At 37.0% G+C, this 23,525-nt stretch overlaps 3 protein-coding genes and 2 non-coding genes across 5 annotated transcripts; 2 read left to right on the plus strand and 3 right to left on the minus strand.

The window, feature by feature from the left end:
* Window positions 1-3,583: 3,583 nt before the first annotated feature.
* Window positions 3,584-3,673, minus strand: LOC148294174 (small nucleolar RNA SNORD24). Its single transcript, XR_015836956.1, has one exon. It is a non-coding gene; the product is annotated as a small nucleolar RNA SNORD24 (small nucleolar RNA).
* A 115-nt stretch (window positions 3,674-3,788) lies between these two features.
* LOC148294175 (small nucleolar RNA R12) lies at window positions 3,789-3,868 on the minus strand. The gene has a single exon (XR_015836831.1). It is a non-coding gene; the product is annotated as a small nucleolar RNA R12 (small nucleolar RNA).
* A 1,140-nt stretch (window positions 3,869-5,008) lies between these two features.
* On the minus strand, window positions 5,009-8,263 carry LOC110758983 (antitermination NusB domain-containing protein). Its single transcript, XM_021960971.2, has 7 exons — window positions 7,875-8,263; window positions 7,613-7,689; window positions 7,342-7,476; window positions 6,555-6,609; window positions 6,285-6,372; window positions 5,589-5,687; window positions 5,009-5,454 (listed from the first exon to the last, which is right to left on the minus strand). The coding sequence occupies exons 1-7, from the start codon at window positions 8,195-8,197 to the stop codon at window positions 5,314-5,316; spliced, it is 918 nt and encodes a 305-aa protein (XP_021816663.2). The 5' UTR covers window positions 8,198-8,263; the 3' UTR covers window positions 5,009-5,313.
* A 3,078-nt stretch (window positions 8,264-11,341) lies between these two features.
* On the plus strand, window positions 11,342-17,833 carry PSL4 (calmodulin-binding protein). Its single transcript, XM_021961040.2, has 16 exons — window positions 11,342-11,664; window positions 11,807-11,923; window positions 12,204-12,299; window positions 12,625-12,864; window positions 13,264-13,496; window positions 13,846-13,938; window positions 14,052-14,132; window positions 14,814-15,135; window positions 15,238-15,336; window positions 15,430-15,531; window positions 15,642-15,699; window positions 15,816-15,884; window positions 16,587-16,674; window positions 16,995-17,056; window positions 17,242-17,293; window positions 17,401-17,833. Exons 1-16 carry the CDS (start codon window positions 11,544-11,546, stop codon window positions 17,461-17,463), a joined length of 1,896 nt encoding a protein of 631 aa, XP_021816732.2. The 5' UTR covers window positions 11,342-11,543; the 3' UTR covers window positions 17,464-17,833.
* Window positions 17,834-18,961: 1,128 nt separating this feature from the next.
* Window positions 18,962-21,780, plus strand: LOC110759031 (pyruvate kinase, cytosolic isozyme). Its single transcript, XM_021961041.2, has 3 exons — window positions 18,962-19,534; window positions 19,951-20,412; window positions 20,718-21,780. The coding sequence occupies exons 1-3, from the start codon at window positions 19,322-19,324 to the stop codon at window positions 21,528-21,530; spliced, it is 1,488 nt and encodes a 495-aa protein (XP_021816733.1). The 5' UTR covers window positions 18,962-19,321; the 3' UTR covers window positions 21,531-21,780.
* Window positions 21,781-23,525: the final 1,745 nt, after the last annotated feature.

Genomic DNA, 23,525 nt, shown 5'->3' on the forward strand with positions numbered 1-23,525 from the left:
TGAGTTGTACCCTTCTAGGCTTCAAAGAGTTAAAATAATTAATTATTGATTCGTTATCAATACCATCAACAAATTCTTTTTCAATGTGAAGTATCATACAATCAGCAAGAAACTCATCCTCTATCTTGTTCCGAAGTCGATTTTTGATAAGTCTCATAGAAGAAAATGCACATCCTATTGTTGTTGTAGAAACCGGAAGAGTTAACACTAAACGAATCAATCTATCAATCAAGTGGTAGGTGTGTATTAACCCTGTTTCAAGTAAGTTTTGACTCTGTTTGCTGTGAATGCAAGTACGAAGTGAGCTATCCCTTCTATTTAGCTATATATAATTTTTTTGGGGCTAAGACTACATCACATCTAAAAATCAAATTTTTGTTGGCATGGGCTATAACCCATACAGCCCATTAGCTGCATTCGTCCATGCTTCAACCCATCACATGACCAACTTATTGTCCTAAAACTCACGTATTTCCTCAATAATGTCATATTTTATCCAATTATGGGGCATTTGGTACAGCGGACTGTTATGAACTGGATTAAATCATGGGACTGTCTTGGATTGGCCTAAGCTGGATTAAGTATTGACCTACGTTTGGTGCCACGTCGGACTAAGAAACTGAATTGTAAAAATAATGAAGACCTATGTTTGGTGATGTGTTGGACTTAAAAATAATTATTGTAATAATTATATTTAAAACAATAATAAAAAGAAAACAACTAAAATTCTGATATTTTTTAAAGGCTAAAATTATGTTAAACAAAAAATAAAAAATCATTAGATTCAGACCCAACCCAGCCTTCTCATTCATTTTATCCTTTTTTTCTCTCTATTTTCTTTTTCTTTAATCAGAAACCCAACATCCCCATTCTTTTTACCTTTTTTTTTTCTCTCTATTTGTTATCTTTATTCAAAAACCTCCCTCATTCTCTATCTCTCCCATCACAACTCACTTCCACATCCCTTTTTTCTCTCTATTTTTTTTCTTTAATCATAAACCTCCATGATTCTCTCTCTCATTCCCATCGGAACCCACCTCCACATCCCTTTTTTCCCCAATTCTTCTTCTCCCCCTTTGACGCCTTTTTATTCAATTGAGAAAGCCTTAGGCAAAGACTTCAGCAAATGCGTTTTCCCCACACGTCCTCTTCGATCTTGTCCAGCCAGTGATTTCGGGTTTGTTTGGTTGCATAAATTAGGTAAACTAGGTTGATTGTGGTTTTGGGAGAGGGGGTGTTCGTGGTTTGATTCAAGCCAAGGATTTGACTTCAGTGAATATGGGTTACTGAAAACACAATTCAAGAAAATCCAATTCCATGTTAAGAAGAAGAACGCGTGTTCAATCTAGCGAGGGCACTATATTGTGAACCACTTTTCAACCTCACTAAATTAGAGGAGTGAGTGAGGGGTTTTGTTTACTGTGGGACTATATAATCTCATTTAAGTTAGTCCCGTATCTTACCAAACATGGGTTTCAAGTGCTATTTAAGCTAGTCCAGTCTAGTGAGGCCTACCAAACACACTCTTAGAGTTTTACATTTACCGTCCATCAATGACAGAACGCACATAGCCTCATTGAGAAAAATATGAGAGCTTTACTTTGTGTCATGAGTGGATATGTTGTAAATATAAGTTGGTTAGGTGACCAATTTTGAGAAAGATTTGACAAAATGCGACGAGATAACTAAATTTAGGGCCAGTTTGGCATTAATGTGCTGTGAAAATAATCATTGTTAGATTTGTTGAGAGAAATCAGGTGTGAAATAAAGCAGTTTGGCATTTGGTAAACTTTTTGTTAAAACTGATGTTGGTACAATAATCATTTTCTTAGTGTTCGGTAAATTTTTGTGTAAAAGTTATGTGAGTTGTGTATAATGACCAAAAAAATGTATTATGTTCAAATGATTTTTCTATTCAAGTGTTTGGTAAAAAGAAAAGTATTTTCATTTTTATTTTCATTTTGACTTAAATATGCTTCCTAACCATCCCATCTAATAATTATTTTAATCATAAAATAAATTAAGTATCATGTTTAAATTGTTAAATCATTGCTATCAAGAATAAATAGTACATAAAATTTCATCTCTTATCAATAATGTTAGACATACAAGGCTTCATAAACTCAATACATATATATTATATATATCTCATTTGTCTTTACAAAATACCAATGCTTGGACCTAAGGGTAACTAATAGAAGTCAACTAATTTGCTAGTTCTCCTCAAAAATCATTAATTAAAATCCATTAGCTGACCAACACAGTCTGAGATTCAAAGTTTGCCCTCTTGGTTTGAGGCTGATCAATTTTGTGTATGATCCATCGTCTCTAAATTCAAACCATCATGACACTAATCTAGCCAACTCCTCCAAACAAAAGCCTTGGAATTTCTAGTAAAGGTCACAAATCCTCCTTTAACATGCCAATCATTCAAATTCAAATACATCACACAAAATTGGAACTGAAAAATGTGGACAGAAATCTAGCAAAGATCAACTAAATACTATACTTGGTAAAAGAATTTCTAATCAAGATCACAAATCATTACTATGTCATGCCAATCATCCATATTTGAATGCATTGTATTGAAAATTGAAACTGGACCAAAATCTAGCAAGCTCAACTACTTGAGTCAAAAAGGGAAGGTGAGAAGAGAATACTTGATGTGCTAAATAAAGAAGCAACTACTATAGCATATTATCAATAACCAAAAACTTAATTGTTTGCTTTCTCAATAAACAAACGCCAAATACAAGCACAAAATTAATCAAAATCCAATCCCTTGTATAGGCTAAGTAAGAATAAAACAATATAGAGAAACAAATAGCTACACATACCTCCAAATGCTACACAACGCAAATGTTTGAATTCAAACATAAAAATACATGCAGAGACACCAAACCCACAAATTTCAACACATATTAGTGGCTGTTGATAGCTAGCTAGTTGAAGGTCGTCGTTTCTGCTCAGCATGACAATTCTTGATGAATGAGGAATGTGGAAGAAAAGAGAGATGAGAGCGTGAAAAATAGGAAAAAGGGGGTTATTTTTGGAATTTTGAAAGTTCTATTAAAGGGGGTCGTTTCTACTCATTACTTGCTTTTCCTACTTGCTTTCTCTCACAGATATTATTCACAATAAGAGATTATATTATCTCTTACCAAAAAAGTTGGGCTTTCAAAAATTCCAACTTTTTCTGTTGTGCTTGGGACATTATTTTTCATGTCCAGTCCATAGGTCTCTATTATGCGATTTGCAATTTTACTCCTGTCCGGTCCATTTTTTCATCTTTTCCCTACCTACCTGTATCGCACGTCGTATGTTGATTGTTGGGGAGTATATCAGTCACACATACATGACCTGACATCGAATCAGTCTCTTGATAAATTGATTGCCAATTTTCCCTATCAAACTAAAATTAGGTCAAGAATCAACTAGGGGCCGTTTGATAACAAAAACTTGAAATCCATCATCTCTCTCAATCGTATCCTAACTCCCATTCTCAAAAAATGGAAAACTAAAAACTAAAATTGAAATTTATGGAAAAAAAAGGTTTGAGAACGTTGAAAGTAAAAGAGAAGTAGGCCTCAGAGATCTTGGTGGATAAGAATCATCAGATGGGATCATTGAGGATCCCATCAAGAGTAGCAAATATTGATCTACATCAGCGGCCCAAAACCATTCAATCTCCAAGATTTAGTCTTGAAGATATTCGAAGCAAGTAATAATAATGAGATGTTAAAAGTAAAAACAAGAAAATTTTGGAGGACGCGAGAGGGAGGTAAGGATGTAGTCAGAAGTAGCTGGTTTAATATCATACAATAATGTTATCATTGGGAATCCGTCCGATTTTTTTCATCATCCAACATCACACCTCCCTCGCTGCACCCAGAAAATAAATCTAAATTTGAAGAATAACATACAAATAAATGTATCAACCTTGTCACCGATAATATCCTATATGAAAAAAAGGAAAATCGGAGCTAAAGGTTGAATACATACATATATATATATATATGATAAAATACGAATGTAGGGGATTCACTATAGCCTAAGGATAGATTCCTTGATCCACAAAGATCAAACAATTGCAATTTTAGGCCTCAAATCCATACATAGATGATAGATAGACAGATTCACTAGGGTTTGGGGAAGAAGACGACTCTAGCACCGAAACAACAAGAGTATTATGAGGCTTGGTGAAGAAGACGAATCCGGCACCGAAGCAACAAGAAGCAACAAGAAGCAACAAGAAGCATAAGGTATTGTTTGAGAGTTAAGTTGTATGAAGGAAAGAGCTTTCGTGCTCCTTTTATAGGGTCAATTACAACTGAAACCCTAGACGCCAGAGGCAGAGGCTCCAAGTCAAGTGAGAAGCCCAAGCCCATCCTAGCCCATAAATGAGGGTGCCAATATTTGGGCCTCCAAATGCTCTGAATTTTAACCATTTCTATTTTTATAAGATTTTGAGATATAGCGCTCGAGTCCTCTCAACATCCCTCGAGTAATGCTCAAATCCTTTGGAGAGTTTCTCACACATACTATCAATGTATCATGTAAGTTCAAACATAAGAGCACTAGTCTGCAAATTTAGGCCATTTTTAAAATTTCACTCGTCACTCGTATTGTTCTTCATGTAATGCAATGCATGGAATATGAATTGTGAGCCTACTGCCTATCAGGAAGACTGGAAGACTGGAAGACACATCAACTCCTTTCAGGAACGTGAGTGAGCTTCAAATACTTATTTAGTGGGTACCTTCATCAATTTCCTTCCTCCGTTAATAATTAATTTATTGCAAACCTTTTTTATATACAAGTCTCCAATTTGTGAGACTGACTATATGATGATTTCAGTAATCTTCTTCCGGAATACTGTTAACTAAGTTGAAACGAAAAACATAGCTACTTAACCATTACCTGAAGGTGTGCAAGATCGATTCAGCAACAAAGAAAAGGGAAAGAACATAAGATCAAAAGCTTTAAAAACATAGATAGATACTGTTACTTGAGTAAACAATTTAACTTAACTACTTGTGACATTATCTGAATATCAAGATTTATCATGTACATAATAATTCTAAAATTTTCTGCTATTACAACACTGGTTGGCTGCCTCCATGGCCTCAATTTCTCATTGTAGATTAGATTCCACTTCAATGGAAACAGAAAAGTAATTTCCTCCATTGTTTTCCAAAACCTACAAAGTTACTAACGCGCTACTCCGTAATTGAGACTCTTCATCATACCAAACAACCATCAGAATTTCCAATTACAAAACAACAAAACTTCCAAACAAGATCACTTCATACATCATGTGACCACTTTCTGTTTATACCCCAAGGCTGTTGTTAAATCACCAGTTTCTTCAATACCTTTCACGAATGTTCTAAGACAACCATTGATAACACGGGGTGCAGATCCATCACAGAACCGTTTAGCAAGATCTACAGCCTTCACAATCAGCCATGTTTAATTAAATGAAGCACATTTGGCAAAGGAATAATACAGTTACACTTTCCTTTTTTCTTTTTTGTTAAGAATAAAACAAATATACTTACAAGTTATGAAAGTATAGAAGATTGTACCTCGTTAATGACAATTGGGTGTCGTGTTTCTAGCACTGTTATTTCTGACATTGCCAAGTGAAGGATGCAAAGTTCCAAGATTCTGCCTGCTGGCTCATCCTGAACATTAGGGGTACGTATGGTGTCAATTTTTTGTAAGCAGTGGTACAATGGGAAGTAAATATCACGAAATCTGTAACATTATATTTGCTGAATTAAACTGAACTAGATGTGTCCCAGGAAACAAAAAAAGTGAACTAGATTTGATGCCTCATTTAGGAAATGAGCAATTTATGAACCCGCTGCAATTTTTCCAATGTTGTAAATTGCAATGCTAGCAACTACTAAAGCAGTATATATGATAAGTAAATCCTAATGGAAGCTTTGAGCCAAACAGCCCTAACATGAGCGGAGAATACAACTCACTTGATTGAAACAAAATAGCTTCATATAGATATGCAAGGACAATGCAGAATTATTAATATAGAAAATAAGCCAGCTATGCTGGTATTTACCTTTAAGTTCAGGATTAATATGCTTTTCATACACACTTTGAGCCAATTAAGAACAATTGTAAACATTAATTATGGAAGCGAGCCCCAAGCAAGCAAGCCACAAAGAAAAAAAGACCCATCAAGGTTAAAGCACATAAAAAACTGGACAGTCAATGCACAACCATACCCAATGTATCACAATAAGCACAAATGTGTATCTGACCTTCCAATTTGGAGGGGCAACCTTGTCAATGACAAGCACATGACTGTCCCATTTATCCATGACTGCAACCAGAAGTTTCCTAGTAAATCTGTAACAAAAAGAAAGACATAGTTAGTTGCTCTCTAACCCCTGTCACCCTCAACACACACGTATATGCAATAATGGGAAGGAAAACTGAAAATGACACGCTCCACCACTTGCTACATAACAGTTACAGTTACAGTTACAGTTACACACTGAAATTTTGATCAATATACTTAGAAAGTTTACCGCAAAATCAGTTTGCTGTATACCAATTTTGGAGGAGCTGCAAGAACTTCTGCTTCTGAGAAGAAAAAAGTAAACAGACTTTATTCCTTTGGAAATAATAGTGGCAAATAAAATGGAAAACTAAGCAGCAAAAAAAAAGCTCATCAACTAAATTTTGGTAAAGCTATGGAAGGAGCACAACGATTTCCTGTAGAGGGAAGTTAGAATTCATGAGACCTAACAACTTTGTGAAGTAAGTTATGGAACTATTCATCACAAGTTCTTGAAAATGCATATAGATTTCAGGTAAGTAAGCCTGCATGCAAAAGGAAAGAAAGAGAAAAACTATTTGAACGAAAAAATTAGCATGGTTACATATTGCACCCCATTATAAATCATCCCAAGTCCAGTTGTATAATATACAAGCTACTATTCAAAATTTAGCCTGAGTTGCAAATTGCCGTTATTTGATCAGATGAAAGGAAAAAGGTATATTACATTGTAAGAAAATGATGTGAGTGAACTGATCATCAAATTGCAAAAAGATTTTTTACAAGCTACTATGAGAAAAGAAACTCCAAAATGTATACTTTTGATAGGGTCTCTAAGTTTTTGTAACAAGCTATATGGTTGAGAGTAAAGCATATGCAATTTACTTCTCCCAAGTCGCCATCAACTTATTTCAATATAGTTTCTCGCACAGAGATGAAGTATTAGCAAAGGACCATGTGATATTTGAAAACACAAAAAAAGAGATAAAAATGAAATTGGAGAGCATGTGAATGAAGTCTAATTGTCAGATGTCTACCAATTGCAGATTCCTTTTCGTCATTGCGCAGGAGCTCATCTGCTTCTTCGACAGTTTCAACTGTGACAGGGGGTCCTCCGAAGCTCATGGGATTATATTCAAGCAATGAAGCCCTGTCGAATTCATACCCGGGTTCTGGAAATATAAATTTTGTGATAAGTAATTCACAACATAAGCATATTCGAGTGATGCAAGGTTTCATCCAGAAAAGATTACAAGCAACAACAAGAGAGATAGACAAAGCAAAATTCCATAAGGCAGGGAGAGGTACCTCGACGGACATTCATTCGCTTTTCGAATAATCGTACTGGGTCAGAACCTTCTAAACAAGCAGCATAAACAATCGACCTGCGTTGAAGTAAACTGGGTTAATCATGGTTAAGGCTGGAAATGAAACAATAATTCTCATAATTACTATATCTGTAAGCATGTTCCTCACCTGCGCCTTCACCATGTCTCCAAAAAACAAAAATGGTCCCAGTTTACTGTAAATGATGAAAATGAATAAATAAATAAAATAGGATAAGACTTACAGAGCGAGCTCTCGGGCGGCTCTGGGGCTGCAAAATCTGCCACTCTTATCAATCTTGGGCAACATCTCTCTTGAATCACTGTTGGGCTTTTCCAGAGCTTCGTCGAGAATGAAGGTTGAAGTGCGGAGAGAGGTTCGAGGGGAGGATAGCGATATAGTGTTGTTGGCCAACAATGGTCTTTGGATTAAACCCAGAAGATGGGATTTTCCGAAGAGCAAAGAAGAAGACGAAGAAGAAGAGAGAGTGAAACTTAATGAGAGAGATAGATGGGGTTTTAAAGTGGGAGAAGAGCAGCTGTGACTGAGAAGCGAGCTTCGCTCCATTGTTCAGCCCTGGAGATTCAGATAATGTCTGTCACTGGCGATGTATGTAATTATGTATATTTCCAGTCAGCGATTTTTGTGGGGTTTTAGGGATATATGTGGCGCATGCCCCGCCAAAAAAATAAAAATAAATAGGAAAGAGGACATGTGTAATAAAAATAAATAGGAAAGAGGACATGTGTAAGAGTACTTCTATCCATTTGTCATGACAAAGGGTAAGAGGAGGCTATGGCTGTTACTATTTATGTGAATAGTAGCAGCCATGACAAAAAGCAAGGTGTGTTTACATTCATTGCCAGGGCAAAGGAAAATACTATTCAGTTTTAGTTTTTTCTTTTGGTTTTTTTTACCTAAACAATTAATTTGGAGAATATTTTCGATTGCCATGTGTCATTTTTTATTATATAAAATTCTCATATCATATTTCGGATAAATTTTCGGATAAGATTTTCGGATAAAATTTTCAAATAAAATTTTCGAATAAGATTTTCGGTTGGTGTCCATATTTATTATAAAATTCACATCTCAAATTTCAGATAAAATTTTTGTATAGGATTTTCGGTTGCCACATGTTCATATTTATTATAAAATTCACATCTCACTCATCGTACAATTAAATACATACTCACTCATCATACAATTGAAATACTCATGGTCCTCATAGTCCAATACAATCGAGTACAAGGACGACTCGATCATTGGCGGAGGCAGTTCCACCGGATCACAACGTGGGGGAGTATTTTCCTTCAGATGACGTAATAGTGTCATTATTTCCGACACGGAACGCACCAAGGGAACCAACTGCGGGCATTGTTCACTTGAGGAGCCATGTGTAATGGTTTTCCTTTTTTTTGGTTTTGCCTTGAATAATCTATTAAAAAAAATTAAATTGAAAATGCAAGAAAATATAAAAAAGAATGACATTAAATTGAATAAAACGGCAATTAATTTTTTACCTCATTGCCAAGATTTTGACCTCTTCGATCGTTTGTCCATGACCCTCCGGCTTTGATGGAAGATGCCATAAGATGGTGAATAAAAATGAAAATTGAAAGTGAAGAAATTTTTGTGTAGAAAGTGAAAAATAATAGAAGGAGAAGAAAATGTATGAGGATTTGGTGTTGAAAGTAAACAACATTTGTAGGTATTTATGGTAATTTTTTTTTAAAATGTTGATTTTTTTTCTTTCTAGATTTGTTAAGCAAAAAAAAAAAAAAAAACAGCCGTTGAATTTGATGAAAAAAACGACCAGAGCTACCAGAACGCGCCACGTGGCGTGTTGCTGTTAGCGGAAAGCAAGGTTGACGCCAGCGCATGTAATTTCGAATTTTTTTTATGTTGGCACGTGCAATGCACCCGCCAACATTAAAAAAATTTGAAATCCGGGTGTTGACGTTAGGCTGGCGTCAGTAGCCCTCGAGCTGGTTTTGCATGCGGGATGCCCTGATCACATGGGACCCGCAGCTTGCCTGGGCAAGCTTGGCTCGTGGGAAGGGCTCGCTTGGGCTTGGGCCTTGTCTTGCCCTGACAATAGGCTATTGCTAGAAGTGCTCTAATATACTTTTTCTGTGGTCGTTTTAAAAATAACAAAATATTGTGTTTTAAATCAATATTGTGAGTTGTTTTTCATATAATACTACGTTATACATGTGTTATAATGTAAGTAGATATTTATTTGTACTATTCTCTAAAATAGGAAAATAAATCATGTCGTCCATCCATATTATAACATTTGTATAAGATGTACTACGTGACTATACTACTGTAGTATTCTATAATTTGTAACTTAAGCAAGAGAAGAATTCTTGCAAAGTAAAGATGATAAATGTTTATAAGAGTTTGTGTATGCATTTATAAATAATCGATAGTTCATGTATGCAGGCATGGGACCAATGTGGTCCAGGCCCCACTCCATTTTTATCTATTCTATTTTTATAATATATGATATATGATATTATAATATATTATATTAATTTTAGGATATTTATTCTAAAATAAAAATATATTAGATTCTTTTGGTTTATAAATTAACCATAAAATTTCTTAATCTCTCTTCTACTTATCTCTCTTAAATCTTCTAGGTTAGTTTATGACATTTGCATTAAAAACTCCTAAAGTTTTAACATTTCTTTCTCTTCCTCTTTTATTTAAAACTTTGTGAATTTTTTGTTTTCCTAGGTTTTTTTTAATGTATGAGTTGGGTACCATAATATTGCGCTTTATGAACTTATTACTTTTCTATTTCTTTTTCTCTTTTAGAATATAAATTATTAATTTTTAAGTCTTTAATAATGTAGATGATGAAATTAGTATTTAATTAATTTAAAATATGAAATTCATGATAATTATGAAGAAAATACAAGTTTTATGAAGGGGCCCTCTAATGTTAAATCATAGCTCCGCCACTACATGAATTTGACTATAAATATTATTAGACTAATAATTAATTTATAAATTTAATCGCCACATATATGACTTTGATTGGGCTCAAAACATGTTGCATAAGATAATTGCATTACGATGTTCCTATAGTTTTTGTTTTATGGAATATGTTCCTATGGTTTGCAAGTAATAAACAATAGCTTGCTAGTAGGAAACAATAGCAACCATTGGCGAAAGATTATGCTGATTTCGAGTTTGGTCCAACCACTAAAGAAAATTTTAATTTGTGTGTCACTAACCACATTTGGAGAAATTTTATGACCTTAGGTCCCGTTGAGTAGGGGTAGGTCGAATTGGACTGGTTAAGTAATTACAAGAGTATCTCATACAACTTTTAGGCATACATAAATGGGTTACATTGACCTAACAAATTTTTTTTTTCTTTGAACCTTATAACTCAAGTAATTAAAAATAATTATGCATGTACTTGAGGTTATTTGTTCGAATTTCCCTCTTTTAATATTATTAAAACCAACTAGCTCTTATTTATGATAATGGTACTTCTCTTGGCAACATCAAAATCGCCCAACCATACAAACCCCATTGATAAAAGAAAACATAGTCGCAGTTAAATTTTCGTGTTGTCACAGTGGCAGTTCATATCAACTAATGGTAAAACTCCCCGTTAACTTCTGGTAAGAGAAAAGTAAAAGAAAGGGGGAAAAAAACAACAAAAGTAACTCCCGTTAACTTGGTGCTGGTTCAATGGAAAGTGTCTCATATTCGTGAAGCCGGCGTCGTTTTACAGCTCGAAACGCCATAACGAGTACCCGTCGAAGTCCCCTGCCTGAGCCCATTTCTTTCTCTCCCCCCTCTCTCTCTGGTCTTGTTTGTCTGACGACTGAGGAAGAAACGCAATTACAGCTAATAGTCCGAATTCTCGATTAATAACAACAAAGTGAAGATGAAGGTAAAGATGCGCTTCATTGCCGTGGTGCTGTGCGTTTTGTGTCTACTCTCAGAATCAATTGTTAGATCAGCATCTTCTTCTCCCGAGAACCAATTTCTCGGAATTTCTCCCGAAGGTCCACCAAGTCCTGCAATCTCTTTCTCATTATTATGATTTCATTTATATATACAGATATTTTAAGTCTCTTAAATTATAAAAAAATAATAATAATCTGAGTGCGGTGGGTACTGACTACTGGGTTTTGTTTGAATGCCCAGATGAGAAATACTACAAATCATCGGAGGTGATAAAATGCAAAGATGGATCCAAGAAATTCAGCAGAGCTCAGCTCAACGATGACTTCTGCGATTGCCCTGATGGCACCGACGAGCCTGGTCCTCATTCCTTCTTTCTCAATTTATTTATATTATTTTATCTGATATCACATTTTTCTTGAGCTGCTTGCCCCTGTGAATTTGTAATTTAAATTAGTAACCACACCATAATTTCTACCAGTCGCCATTTGCCATTGGCGTGATTTTTATGTGTCTGGTTCATTTGATATTTCCTGATATATGGTTTTGTTGATGGTTAAACTTGGATTTGATTTCCTTCTTGATATATACAACATTTTCTTGTTGACGAAAATGCATATTGTTTTTTTATGGATTGTAGGTACATCTGCATGCCCAGGTGGAAAATTCTATTGTCGGAATGTGGGACACACACCTCTCCTGGTATTTTCATCTAGAGTGAATGATGGAATTTGTGGTAAGTTTTCTGACAGTACAAATAGCATTAGAAGTTATATGTTATGTGTACCATCACAGACTTGCTGCACTTTTCTGTTTTATTTTGATTTTCGTTTTAGCAAGCCGAGTAGGCAACATTAAAAATATTTAATAGCAGGCTGTTAATTCTTGCAATGCTGTTTCCAAATTAATGGGAAAGAGATGTGTATAGAAATGGCATCATTATCACAATTGAAACTTAAGAAAACCAGTTCTCAAATCCTTAATATCTGAACCATATAACTGTTTTTACCTGGCTGATTGATTTCATCTCTTACGCGTCTTTACCTGTCTGCAATCTGGAGACTGCTGTGATGGGAGTGATGAGTATGATGGTAAAGTAAAGTGCCCAAATACTTGTTGGGAGGCTGGGAAAGTGGCTAGAGATAAGCTGAAAAAGAAGATTGCTACTTACCAAGAGGGGGTTGCTGTACGGAAGCAGGAAGTTGAACAAGCCAAAGTAGCTATGGCCAAAGACGAGGCAGAACTATCAAAGTTGCAAAATGAAGAGAAAATACTAAAAAAGCTTGTTGAACAGCTGAAAGGTATAGTTCTGTCATGTTATGTCTTATTTTTACGACATCATCATCATCATCATCCCCAGGTTTTTAGGCTTGCAGGTTATTTATTTGTGGGTTTATTTAGTCAAAACTCGCTGTGTTGTACTTATAAAATCAGTAGGTATATTTGTATATTTTAAAGACTATATTTTCTATTAAGGGAATTTAAGAATTTGATAATTTACCAGAACAAAAGCGACACCACATCTTATGTAACAGTTTGTTTTTGTTTCACCCCTTTCACCCTCTCTATGCATTTTCTAGGTAGTTGACCGTCTGTCCATGCCGAGGTTGAAAAACATAGATAATTTAACATCTCTATGATTATCTGGTAATATAATGGTTAAATGTCATAACAGTTCTTTTGTCTCACCTATTGTGTAGAGCGTAAAGAACAAATAGAGAAGGCAGAAGAGAAGGAACGGTTACAGAAGGAAAAAGAAGAGCAGGAGAGGAAAGAAGCCGAAGAGAAAGCTAACCTGGAGAAAACCAAAGTTGAAGAGGAAGTTGAGCACGACAGAAATGAGGTTGTGGAGAACTCTGATGGTGAACACAAACCTACAGAAAGTACATATGAAGATAAAATTGGGATTTTGGAGGATTCTCATTCATATCAGGTTAGGTTAATTACTTACATGGGCTGCTTTGTTCTATACTTTAAGTGCTGTTTGGAGAACTTTGAAAATATATATGTAGACGGTAGATATCTCACACTTAAGGTATATATTCTTCCTTCAGCTGCATTAAAAATGTCTTTCTGCGGATTGAAGTTGCGACTTATCTGTCATGTACATGATTTTTTTTCACATAGGAGACTCTTCCTGCATGCAACTGAAATCAAGACTGATTATGACATTATAAAATAAGTTCTGTCACTTGAAATTAGTCTTTGACCATAATCACTATTTACTGGTAGTGCAGATAGTTTATTTTCGTTTAGTTCTCACATTGACAGTGTTGTCATAGGATACAGCAGAGAACCATGATGACTTAGCTGCCAAAGATGATCATATTGATACTCCTGAACATAAAGGATCTTTGGTTGAGGGTGTAGAACAGGTAAACCAAGTCTTTGAACTAGTATTCTTCGACAAAAATCTATTGCATTGGAGCTTTCAGTTCTTACATTACCTGTTAGATTAAGGGTTTATTTCAAAATTATCTCAATGCAGCATGCAGTAAAGCAGAAGGAAGAGTCTGTTGCTATATCTGAAACTGACTCTGATTCTGGGAGCAAGGTGCCTCCTGATGAGGTATTGAATTATGGTTGCACAATATTTGGTCAATTTATTAATTGATTGGTGGCTGAAAGGTATCCTTCACAAAATATTTTCACCCATTAAGTTGATGATGTGGTGATCTATATGAACATCGTTTCATATATTAAGTTCAAAACAGAATAATAAAAAAAGGATCTACGGTACTCCATCAAGGTTTAGACTGCTGATGGTATGGCACGCATTGTGGAAATTCCATGGTGCGAAGAGTGTAGTACCAATGCCAAAATAAGTAGAATTTTCCTTCATGCATCTGCCACCAAATGGCCTTCTCCTATTGTAGTTAACATTTTTCTATATGTAGGAGAAATGAAGTCAACTAGAAATAGTCGAATGACAGATTTCAGTTGTTGATAACTTGATATTCATGAAAAGAATATAATAATGAACTTCAAGGCTTATATGTTTTGCTTATGAAGAGCTGTTGATAATATATACACTTTGTTAGGTGAGACCATGATTGAACTTTGATTATAGGTATCGAATACAGTAGTGTATTAACATAAAAAGCATTAAATTTGTCTGATATTATTTTTTAGGGCTTTCACTTGGAATATTAAATCATGACTTGCCAAAATTTTCCAAGTGTTCTGACAGTTTCCAGCTGGTATCTTTTACTAGGAGCTAATGGGTTTTTGCTTTATCATGTATCTGCAGGGCAAGGATGCATCAGAAAAGACTGAGTCATTGTCAAGGGAAGAGTTAGGCCGCCTAGTTGCTTCTCGTTGGACTGGGGAAGATGCCTCAAGGGAAGGAGGGGACGTTGATAATGCAAAAGATAATGATCATGAAGATCATGTAGAGGCACCGAAGGACACCCATGGGGGGGAGTATGATGGCTATGCTTCAGAAAGTGATGATGACAACCAACAATATGATGATGAAGATGTAGAGGCAGATGATGATTTTGGAGAGGTGGATCATGGCGATTCTGATTCTTCATACAAATATGAGTCAGACACTGATTCAGACTTGTCAGGTATGCAGCGGCTCAGTTGACTTCTGTTCATTAATTTGCAACTCAAGCTTTTTAGATGGACTATTATGCTCCTTATAATTTTATTGCATGACCGTACTTTAGATGTAACAACCTCAACATCTTGGTTGGAGAAGATACAAAAAACTGTGCTGAACCTTCTACAGGCTGTTAATGTATTTCAGACTCCAGTGAACCGATCAGGTAGTCGGTCAAAAATTTGGATGTTACTTAGGTGCTTGATCATGTATAAGAACATATGAATATCTCATCGCATTGTACTTATCTGTTCTTCAGAAGCTGCTAGTGTACGGAAGGAGTATGATGAATCCAGTGCCAAGTTGTCTAAGATACATTCAAGAATATCAAGTTTGACACAAAAGCTAAAACATGATTTTGGTTAGTGTGTCTTGAGCTGCATCTGTATATATGCTGGGTCATTTATTTTTTATGGTATAGTTGGTTATTTTCTGGGTCTCCATAAGCTGAACTCAAATTTGATATTGCAGGGCCAAATAAGGAGTTCTATTCATTCTATGATCGTTGTTTTGAAAGCAAGCAGAATAAGTTACGGACTTTTGTCTTATTTTAATAGCTTTAAAATGTCATAATAACACAGTTTTGATTTTTAAGGAAATTTCATGTTTGATCTGACCTTTGGGCACCCAAAATTCTCTGTTCAGGTATGTTTACAAAGTATGCCCATATAAACAAGCTTCCCAGGTGGAGGGCCACTCTACAACTCGTTTAGGGTACGTGTCTACTTTCCCCCTATATATTGATAGCTTCCCATATATGTTTTACAAGAAAAAGGGGAAAAGATGGGAACAAATAGATGTCATTTTGGGTGGAAAAAAATGAAGATCAAGTTATGCATCTATCATGTTCTTAGCCTTAGGCATGTACTCAAGTTGTCAAAAGTTTGGTTTGGGTTCAGAATTAGACTATGTCTTGTATTCATGTTTCACTAATCATAGAATTATGAAACAACCGGAGACCGTATATTTACTCTTTCTAGGTGTGGAGCAGCTATTTTATTCTTCTTCCACCTAAGAGATCCTTGTCAGAGGTCAAGCTCTACATTTTAGCTGTTGGTAATCCAATTTGAAATTCGTTTCTAGTTTGTCGTCCTTGCATTTAATTCAAAAGAAGGCAAGTCATTTTGGAAGTGGTTGGATCATTAGATTTTGAATCCAATTACTTGAGCATGTCTGGCTGCGTGCATATGTACCCCCATATGTAGCAGCAGCTTGCTGTAGATACTGGTGCAAACATTATAGATTCAGTTGTGTTCTGGCAATCTGTTAGGAAATTTCAAGCATACGACATGAATGATGTCGCTATCTGAGTTACCTCTGTGTGCTTTTGTGTGTGTGTGCTGTTGCATATGTTTCTTTCATTTCAATTAGCTTACTTACTACCTTTTTGTTTTTATGTAATCTTGGGGAAAATAGGAGCTGGGAAAAATTTGAGGACTCATATAAAGTCATGGTCTTTGCAAATGGTGATAAGTGCTGGAATGGGCCCGATAGAAGTTTGAAGGTAGTTATCATCATGCTTTTACATATTATTCTCCGATTGTTGTTATTTAATGAAATTCATATCTCCTGAATTGTCTGTTTTCAGTCGAAGTTTTTTTTTGAAGTGGGTTTTAACATTTAAAATCTCAATGGAGAACTTAAAATGTGATTATTGAATGGGTATATTGTAAGAAAATGGGGGGTCATGGGTTTGCTAGACACCACAAATGACTAGTATAAGTATCCATTAAAATTGGGATTGAAGTTTAGAAAAGCATAACAGAAGTATTGGTTTGATTTTCATTTTGACATGCGTTTTTACACATCTTGTTTTATATGCAGGTCAGACTTAAGTGTGGATTGAAAAATGAGGTTGCTGATGTTGATGAACCAAGCCGTTGCGAGTAAGAATTGCTCTCTTGCTCTCTCTCTCTCTCTCTCTCTCTCTCTCTCTCTCTCTCTCTCACACACACACACACACACACACACACATACACACACACGCGCACATGCAAAGGGGTTTTTGTTTATCATGGTAGATATGTAGTAGTGGTATTACCTGGATCTAACTTTCAGTTTCCTATGACAGGTATGTAGCATTGTTATCTACTCCAGCCCTTTGCTTGGAGGAAAAACTTCAGGTATGTTCCTTCAAGAATTATCTTTTTTTTTTGGGGTGGGGGGGGGGGGGGGGGGGGAGCCGGCTGTTCTCTTGCATTGAATTATCTAATGGGATAAAATGTGACAGGAACTGCAACACAAATTAGAGTTGTTGAACAAAGAACAACCGCAAGGCCACGATGAACTTTAAATTGTGGTGATGGGTTTACACAGCAAGGTGCTCTTGAGTAAGCTGCCTAGAGTGATCTTATGTTATGTTTATCTTAAATGATAAATGGATGCTATGCTACACGTGGCCTTTCAGAGAGGTGGTTTGAAGGATATCAAGCAAGTTTTCGAGTGGTGGCGTCATCCCATCCCCTGAAATTGAAGAGTCCTTTGTTTTCTGGATGGAGGCTGTGATGGGAGAGCCCTTAAAATGCAAAATGTGACTTTGCAAAAACTGATATTGAAATGAATGATATGATCCTCTCTCCTCTTCCGTCTGATACATTTTTTGAAATGAGCAGGGTAGTAATTCGAAATATGATAATATAAGATATAAAGTAGTTGTCTCTGAATTTCCAGCACTATCTGAATATTTTTACCGAGTCCCTGCCTCCCAGGGATTTTATTTACAGCTGGATAGGATAAAACTGTGGGTGATAATGTTGTTGTTGACGATAAAAGAGGTATTGGGGTGGGGTGGGGAAATTGTGTTGGTAGTCTCTCACATAAAGGGTCCCTGTTGTTTTGTGGTGTCTCCTCTTTCCCGAGCAAACAAGTGTTTTACTCTTTGTTTTACTATGTGCTGGTTAACTGGGGGGAGGGAGAGAGAGAGAGAGAGAGAGAGGCAATTGGTTTTGGTTGGTATTTGGTGTTTGGTATTGAAAAGTGAGATACCACGGCGCATCAAACAAAGAAATCTTTCTTGCCTTTCCGGTTTCTGCCCATCGAGTGGACTGAAATGAGACAAACCAAACCAATGGATGATGAGAAATTGAAGATAAAAGGAAAGGATGCAGGCAGTGACCCACCCACCGGTGAGTCAAAGTCAGAGATAGCTCAAAGGACACGTGTAAGGCGTGAGTAAACCGTTCCCACTTCTCAGCTCTGAACAAGCCAAGGCCCCACCACAGAGCCCGCTGTTGCTGCCTGCCTGCCTGCCTGCCTGCCTACATACCTACCTACCTTTTGCTATGCCAAATTGCCAATGAACATGAAATTAAAAAAGAGTACAAAAAAGTGGAGTTTTTTGGTTGTCTGAAAAAGAAGAGAACGTGGAGTTGGTTGCGTTGCGTCCAAATTATAAACCTTAAAAAAAATAATAATGACAATAATATCAATGGCTGTGACGCCATTGTTGACTTGGCATGAGTAGGACTCAAGGCTTTGGCGCCTAGTTTTCTCGTTTTACCTTAGTCGTCTCTCTCAGTCGGTCCTCAATTTGAGCCTGCCTACTTAGAAAGAAGGAAAGAAACAAAAAAAGAAAAAAAAGTTACTAAAATAGAATTTGATTCCAAATAAAAAAACTTATTATTATAATTTGTGAGGGGCTTGGCTGAGAAAATAAGCTACCTTGTTGCCCATGAAGCAAGGGAATATGCTTATGCTGCTCGCTTGCTTCTATTGTATTGTATTGTTTTGTTTTGTTTTATTTTGTTTATAAAAAGAAAACAAAATATTAAAAGAGAAGAAAGAAGAAAGAAAGAAAAACAGAGTGGCATCGGCGAACACGCTTCTCGCTCTTCTATTTCACCATTCTCTCTCATATAATCTCTCAGACCATAGAATATATCACACACGGACCATAGATCACACACAGACCACAGATCGCAAAACCTATTAGCCTATAGCCCACCTTTTTTATTTTTTATTTTATTTTTCTATTATATTTCTTTCTTTTTTCATTGAGATTGAGATTGAATTGCCTCTTTCATTGACAAAACACACAACTCTCAAACTCTCCCCCAACTCGCCTCCAACTCGCCAACTCTCAAACTCTCGAACTCTCAAAGAAGAAGAGGAAGAAGAAGATTCCAAGGCGGAAATACAAGGAGAATAGGAAAATGGATCAGAGGCCCAAGACGAAGATCGTGTGCACGCTAGGACCTGCATCGCGTTCGGTGCCCATGGTCGAGAAGCTGCTCAGGGCCGGAATGAACGTTGCGCGCTTCAACTTCTCCCATGGCTCCCACGAATACCATCAGGAGACCCTCAACAATCTCAGGGCCGCCATGGAATCCACCGGTATTCTATGCGCCGTCATGCTCGACACCAAGGTCTATTCTCTCTCCACCCCTCCCCATTCATTTCTTCCTTCCGATCCCATCTGATCCGAATTTCTCGGATTCACTCACAAGTCATGCATTGCCTTCTTTAATTCTCTGTTTCTTTCTTTGTTTTGTTTTCTTGTGTTTGCATGCTTGTTTGTTTCCTCATGTTTGGGTTTAGGGTTCACACACAAGAGCGCTATTAAATTTGTGTTTGATTTTGTTTTTTCCATTTCTTTTATTTTGGTTGTTGTAAATTTCCTAGTGTGTGTACGATTTTGATTCGCTAAATGCTAATGGCCTAATATTAATCCTACCCATTTCTAAATTGATGGAAAACATTGTGAACCAAACCTGATTGGTAGATTGATTGATTGATTGTTTGTTCGTTCGTTTGTTTGTTTCCCACATTCACTGCCACACAGGGTCCAGAGATTCGAACTGGATTTCTCAAGGATGCCAAACCTGTCCAACTCAAACAGGGCCAAGAAATCACCATATCCACTGACTATAGCATCAAGGGTGATGAAACTACCATTTGCATGAGCTACAAGAAGTTGGCTGAGGATGTCAAGCCAGGGAGCATGATACTCTGCGCTGATGGCACTATCTCATTTTTGGTTTTATCTTGTGACAAGCAAAAGGGTTTGGTTCAATGCCGCTGTGAGAACTCTGCTGTTCTCGGTGAGAGAAAGAACGTTAATCTTCCAGGGGTCGTAGTGGATCTCCCGACCTTAACAGACAAGGACAAAGAAGATATTCTTAAGTGGGGAGTTCCAAATAAGATTGACATGATTGCTCTGTCTTTTGTTCGGAAAGGTTCCGATCTTGTGGAGGTTAGGAAGCTCCTTGGAAAGCATTCTAAGAATATCCTTCTCATGTCAAAGGTATGCTCATTTTCATAAACCATAAATTGACTCATTTTGGATTCTGCTTCTTTTTTTCTGCTTTCGACTTCAGAGAGAATTGTTGGTGCCATTTGGTTAGCAAAATATTATGCATCGATTCATTTGAGAGTAAAAGCATGTGTGGAAAGAGGGTTACTGATCATGCGGCATTATTCGGATAGTTTTTGAGACATTCACTAAAACTATGTGACTCTTTGCAATGTATCTACTTTCTTATATAGATACCATTAACAGGTGAGTTTCGATTACTTCTTTGGTTCTTACTTCAAAATTTGATTTGGTAGGTTGAGAATCAGGAAGGGGTGGCGAACTTTGATGACATCCTTGCAAATTCAGATGCATTCATGGTGGCACGAGGTGATCTTGGAATGGAAATTCCAATTGAAAAGATCTTCCTTGCCCAGAAAGTGATGATCTATAAGTGCAACATCCAAGGAAAACCCGTTGTCACGGCAACACAGATGTTGGAGTCAATGATCAAATCTCCACGTCCAACTAGGGCTGAAGCTACTGATGTTGCCAATGCGGTTCTAGATGGCACAGATTGTGTGATGTTAAGTGGTGAGACTGCTGCAGGAGCTTATCCTGAACTTGCAGTTCGGACCATGGCAAAAATATGTGTAGAAGCAGAAAGTACCCTTCATTATGGAGATGTCTTCAAAAGGATTATGGATCATTCTCCCGTGCCTATGAGCCCATTAGAGAGCCTGGCTTCTTCTGCCGTTAAAACAGCCAACTCGTCCAAAGCAGCTCTTATTTTGGTCCTAACCAGAGGCGGAAGTACCGCAAAACTGGTGGCTAAGTACAGACCAGGCATGCCTATACTGTCTGTTGTTGTCCCTGAGATCAAGACCGATTGCTTTGACTGGTCATGCAGTGATGAAGCTCCAGCAAGGCATAGTCTAATTTTCCGTGGCTTGGTTCCAGTTTTAAGTGCAGGATCTTCCAGGGCCTCTCATGCAGAGACGACTGACGAAGCACTGGACTTTGCCATTCAACATGCTAAGACGAAGGGGCTCTGCAAGAACGGAGATGCTGTTGTGGCTTTGCACCGTGATGGAACTGCGTCTGTGATCAAGATCTTGACTGTGAAGTGATGATCATCCCGATAACTTTTTATGCTGCCCTTTTTGGCGTTCTCAGAATTAGCCAATGACAATGCTTATGATTTTGCCTCATTTAATATGTTTTTGGATGCAAAAACATCTACCTACTGCCATCTATCTTTGTGATGAGCTGGCTTTGATAGCTACATAATTGCTGAGTGCGATATGGAACTTTATGCAATACTAATAGGATTATTTGCTATATTATCTTTAAGGGAATACATTTTCCTACTTTGCTGAATTTCGTGTTCATTATTCTTGATTGATGTGCTTTTTCATCATAATATAATCCTGTTTGGAATTGCTGCATATGCCACAGCTTGATTCTGTTTCTGTAATCTGTAGGGAACCAAATGTGTGGAACTGGTAAATTCATTACCACATGAAAGTTGGAATGTTCTTTAATTCACAGCATTCATGCCACTTGAACTTGTGCAACAAAATGTAGAGTTTGAATATGCTCCATCCCATGATCCAACATAAAACAATTCAATCAGACAAAATATATTGATGAGTGCATACAATTCAGTTCACACGGCTGGCTTTCTTTCGGGGTAAAATAATAAGGCTTATTTATTATAATGCCCTCTAAAACTATGGCCAAATCTCAGTTTGCCCCTTGAAAGTTAAAATGACCAACTTTACCCCCTTAACTGATGTTTTGCGTCTCATTTTGCCCCACATCGTTAAGTCTGTCAAAAAATATGTTAAAAATACTGACGTGGCATCAATGGGACCCACAATTTTGCTGAACTAAGTGCCATGTGTGCAGAAAAAATTAAAAAAATTGTCTTTTAAAAAACTTAATTTAACTATTAAAAATAAAAATAAAACTTTAAAAAAAAAAAAAAATCCCCAATTCTCCTCCTCTCTCTTCCTCTCTCTCATAAGCAAAACCTACCCTCCTCCCCAAACCAAAACCACGGCATCCATCTTCTAACCCAAATCATCATCACCCTTCTCCAACCCAAAACCCTACTGTGCACCACCACCTCTCTCTCTCTCTCTTCTCGGACCAGTTAAAAATCCTTGTATGATACAACTAGGTCCTTCGTTTTGAGAATAAAAAATCCTAAGGAAACAATGGAAACCCTTTTAATGGAATTCGGGTTGGGTCTTCGATAGTAAGGTCAAGTAGAGCTCATTTGCTTTTGTGGGGGCTTTTTCGTTCCGGCAGCTACAGATGGGCCTCGGCTGTTGTAAATAGCAAATGGGTGAAATTGCTCATGTGTCTAAGTTCAAGAATCAGACCCCAAGAGTGCTTCGAAAGGGTTGTGGAGCCATAGGAAACACCTTGGTCACCTTCACCAACAAAACCAACAGTTGCTTACAGATAAATATATAGCTTGACTTGAGAAGCTTGTGGCATGGAACCTAAGCATTCATGAGTTTAGCATTAAACAGAGAGATGGTTGTGATTTCCTATGAGAAATAGGGGTTTAAAGTGAGGGGTGAAGGAATTTTGAGAGGATTTGTTGAGGGGAGAGAGAAATAGATGAGGGAAGAAGAGTGGGTGGTTTGAGAAATTTACAGCAGTCGAACGAAAGCTTTGTCAAGCTCTAGAATGGCTTGCCATAAGAGAAAATGGGAAGAGATGGAGGAATATGGCTCGAAATTGAAGGGTAACAGGGATGAGAGATGATGCTTGATCTCTTTGGCAGTGGGGTGTTTTTACTGGGTAGAAGAAGCCTCCTTTTATAGGCGCTGGAACCCTCAATTTTATCAAGCCTCCCTCCCCCTTTTTCTTCACTTTCTTCAATTTAATCTTATTTGATGAAACTTCCCCAACTTGAGCCCATAGGCACGAAGCTTTTTGGGGTTCCAAGGTCTGCACGCAGCTGGACCTCTTCATGTGGGTGAGGTGCCACTTAGCTTTTCCTCTGGTTTTCCTTTTAGAGCTTGGAGAAGAAAGAAGCAAGGGTATGGACGTTAGTCTAATGGGTATTCCTCATGCCCTATGAATTTCCTTTGGTCTTTGCAATGGCT

Source organism: Prunus avium, chromosome 6, assembly GCF_965620075.1.
Source record: "Prunus avium chromosome 6, drPruAviu1.hap1.1, whole genome shotgun sequence".
NCBI classification, from domain to species: domain Eukaryota; kingdom Viridiplantae; phylum Streptophyta; class Magnoliopsida; order Rosales; family Rosaceae; genus Prunus; species Prunus avium.

Coding starts and splice junctions, on each gene's coding strand:
- LOC110758983 (XM_021960971.2), bottom strand. CDS start 8,197: ATGGAGCGAAGCTCGCTTCTCAGTCACAGCTGCTCTTCTCCCACTTTA. Junction 7,690..7,874: donor GCCGCCCGAGAGCTCGCTCT/GTAAGTCTTATC, acceptor ACTTCAACGCAG/GTCGATTGTTTATGCTGCTT. Junction 6,373..6,554: donor TACAGCAAACTGATTTTGCG/GTAAACTTTCTA, acceptor TTTTTGTTACAG/ATTTACTAGGAAACTTCTGG.
- PSL4 (XM_021961040.2), top strand. CDS start 11,544: ATGAAGGTAAAGATGCGCTTCATTGCCGTGGTGCTGTGCGTTTTGTGT. Junction 12,865..13,263: donor GCTTGTTGAACAGCTGAAAG/GTATAGTTCTGT, acceptor CCTATTGTGTAG/AGCGTAAAGAACAAATAGAG. Junction 17,057..17,241: donor GATGAACCAAGCCGTTGCGA/GTAAGAATTGCT, acceptor TTCCTATGACAG/GTATGTAGCATTGTTATCTA.
- LOC110759031 (XM_021961041.2), top strand. CDS start 19,322: ATGGATCAGAGGCCCAAGACGAAGATCGTGTGCACGCTAGGACCTGCA. Junction 19,535..19,950: donor CCGTCATGCTCGACACCAAG/GTCTATTCTCTC, acceptor ACTGCCACACAG/GGTCCAGAGATTCGAACTGG. Junction 20,413..20,717: donor ATATCCTTCTCATGTCAAAG/GTATGCTCATTT, acceptor TTGATTTGGTAG/GTTGAGAATCAGGAAGGGGT.